The sequence below is a fragment of the Arachis stenosperma genome, chromosome 6 (genome assembly GCF_014773155.1).
Source record: "Arachis stenosperma cultivar V10309 chromosome 6, arast.V10309.gnm1.PFL2, whole genome shotgun sequence".
NCBI classification, from domain to species: Eukaryota; Viridiplantae; Streptophyta; class Magnoliopsida; order Fabales; family Fabaceae; genus Arachis; species Arachis stenosperma.
Genome location: NC_080382.1, coordinates 132225680 through 132228423, shown reverse-complemented (window position 1 = coordinate 132228423; position 2744 = coordinate 132225680). Strand labels below are relative to the sequence as shown.

The 2744-nt window shown below is 40.3% G+C and overlaps 1 protein-coding gene across 1 annotated transcript; it reads left to right on the top strand.

Moving 5' to 3' along the window:
• The first annotated feature begins 376 nt into the window (after window positions 1-376).
• LOC130933161 (uncharacterized) lies at window positions 377-2482 on the top strand. The gene has a single exon (XM_057862703.1). The coding sequence runs from the start codon at window positions 713-715 to the stop codon at window positions 2300-2302; it is 1590 nt and encodes a 529-aa protein (XP_057718686.1). The 5' UTR covers window positions 377-712; the 3' UTR covers window positions 2303-2482.
• The last annotated feature ends 262 nt before the right edge of the window (window positions 2483-2744 follow it).

The window sequence follows — 2744 nt, the reverse complement described above, 5'->3', positions numbered from 1 at the left end:
TTATTTATATTATAAATAAAATAAAAAAATATTTTTTAATAATATAAATAAGATAAAAAATATTTTTTTAATAAATATTTTTAAATTATTTATTTTAATAATTATTATAATTAATTTATTTATTAAAATAAAAAATCTGGAAAAACTCCGTCTCTATTGGGCCCCAATTTCTACCAATTATAAACACTCTACTGGCTCCCACAACTGAGCACTCTAAATCCCCTAAATCGGCGGCTTCACTCCACTTTTCAGTTTGCACTTTACACTGTGTTTTCCACGTTGTAACCGGCCATTCCGGTAAACCTACCAACTCTCTAGTCTCGACCCTTGTTCTCATAATCTCCTTATCTATCTTCCTGTATTTTTCATGTGTTCTTTCTCTGCAACCTACATCACCACCCACTCATCACTGAGTCACATTCCCCCGAGTCATGAACTTACTCTCCCGCAATATGTTACACATAACAAAAGAAGAATAACCCTTTTTTTCTCATTACAGAACCATGATTTCCCGTTTTGCCCCTCTCCGCAGTCTCTATTCCTTGATATATGCCATCACACCAAAACCTTTAGTCGGAGGCAACCACACTTCAGCTCGATTCTGCTCACGGTAATAAAATTCAAATGAAATAAATACAAAACCCATTTTTTTTCATATTTTTTGTTTAATATTTTATTTTTCCGAGGAAAAAACGAAGAAAAAAAGTGCCCAATGGCTACACTGGAACATACCGCAGGCAAATCAAACTCCTTCCGAAGCCTCTTGATACGGTTGCTTCTCTTAGGCGTTTTCATAATCGGAGTTCGATTTGCTTACGTCATCGTTATCGCCGGAGAATCATGCACCGTTGCCGATTTCTGCTTCTCCTCGTTTCACGAGACTCTCAGCCTTGTCATCGCTGGCGCCGGAGCTGCTGTCAAACCCCTCGCAGTTGAGTCCACCACAGCTGGCGGCGCCGCCTCCCCCGCACGGCCGGAGATTTACACCAGCAAGGAATGGACCAATGCCGTTCGATTCTACTCGTCAGTGTTAAAGCATCTGATTGCCGGCGGCTACCTCTCACCGGCGTCGAAGTCATTGTGCGTTGAAACTCCAACGGGACGCGACGTTTTCACGATGAGAGAGATTGGCGTCAAGAGCACCGTCGGAATCTCTAGGAAGGCGGTGAAACCGCTGGTGAAGTCCGGCCGCGGTCACCGGATTCCATTCCCCACCAGAAGTTTTGACTTCATTTTCTCAGGTGAGGGCTCGCTGGAGAGGTCGCCGTTTCCGGCGGAGTTCGCCGCGGAGGTCAGCCGCACGCTAAAACCAGAAGGGTTCGCGGTGTTCCATTTGGTAAACCCTAATGACACTTACAGCTTCAATTCGTTCCTTGATTTGTTTGATTCTTGCTTCGTATTAGTAAAATCGCGTTATATCAAAGGGTTTGATTCTTCAATGCCTCAAATACGGGAAATTGTTTTGAAGAAAGAGTGTGATGATGTTGATGCTGTTCATAAGTTAGTAAAAGTTGATTATTTTGGGGGTGGTGAAGATGATTCAAGTGACAAGTGTTCTGTTCCAGAGTATAAGCATGATTTAGTTAAAAATGCTGAGCCTCTGATTTCTATGGAGCCACTGAAACCGTGGATAACTTTGAAGAGGAATTTGAAGAACATAAAGTACCTTTCTTCAATGGTGGATATAAGCTTTAAGAGAAGGTATGTGTATGTTGATGTTGGAGCCAGAAGCTACGGTTCTAGTATAGGATCTTGGTTTAAAAAACAATACCCGAAGCAGAACAAGACCTTTCATGTGTATGCGATTGAGGCTGATAGGACTTTTCATCCGGAATATGGGTTGAAGAAAGCGGTTACTTTGGTTCCTTATGCTGCGTGGGTGAAGAATGAGACCTTGACTTTCGAGATTCATCGTGACCCTGGCGAGCAGGTTGAGGTTAAAGGTAGGGGGATGGGTAGGATTCAGCCTCTACAAGGTTCTAGTTCAGAGGACTTTGATGGCGAAGTGGAGAAGATAAAAGGTTTTGATTTTGCTGCTTGGTTGAAAAATACTGTTTCAAAGAATGATTTTGTGGTGATGAAGATGGATGTGGAGGGCACTGAATTTGATTTGATTCCAAGGCTGTTTGAAACTGGTGCTATATGTTTGGTAGACGAGATTTTCCTAGAATGTCATTATAATAGATGGCAGAGATGTTGCCCTGGGCAGAGGAGTGCGAAGTATGAGAAAACATATGATCAATGCTTGCAGCTCTTCAATTCTCTCAGACGAAGTGGAGTTCTTGTTCATCAATGGTGGTAATTACCTGATAGGAAAACCATATATTTTTTCTGTAACATTCTTGTCCTCCCTTTAACCTGTTTACAATTTTCATCTTCAGAGTTGTTTTTCCTTTAAAACCCCAGCCAATAGAGATGATTGTGTTCCAAATTTATTCCCATGTAACAATTTCAATTGAAAATGAATTAATTCCCTTAAGTCATCGAAACTTTGTTGGATAAATCTCCTTTACCCCCATATAGATACATATAGATATGAATAGTTGGATACTGTAATCTTAGTTTTATCTCAGAAGAGAATTTGATTCTTCTTTGTTAGTACAAAAAATTTCACTTCATCGTCTAAAACATAAAATTGTTGGGCTCTTTCATCAAAAGTTATTGAACAAACACTTGAAAAAAGACTGAGCTTTCATGTTCATGATAGTTCTGTTCACTGACAGAGATAGGATGATAGGGGTTAG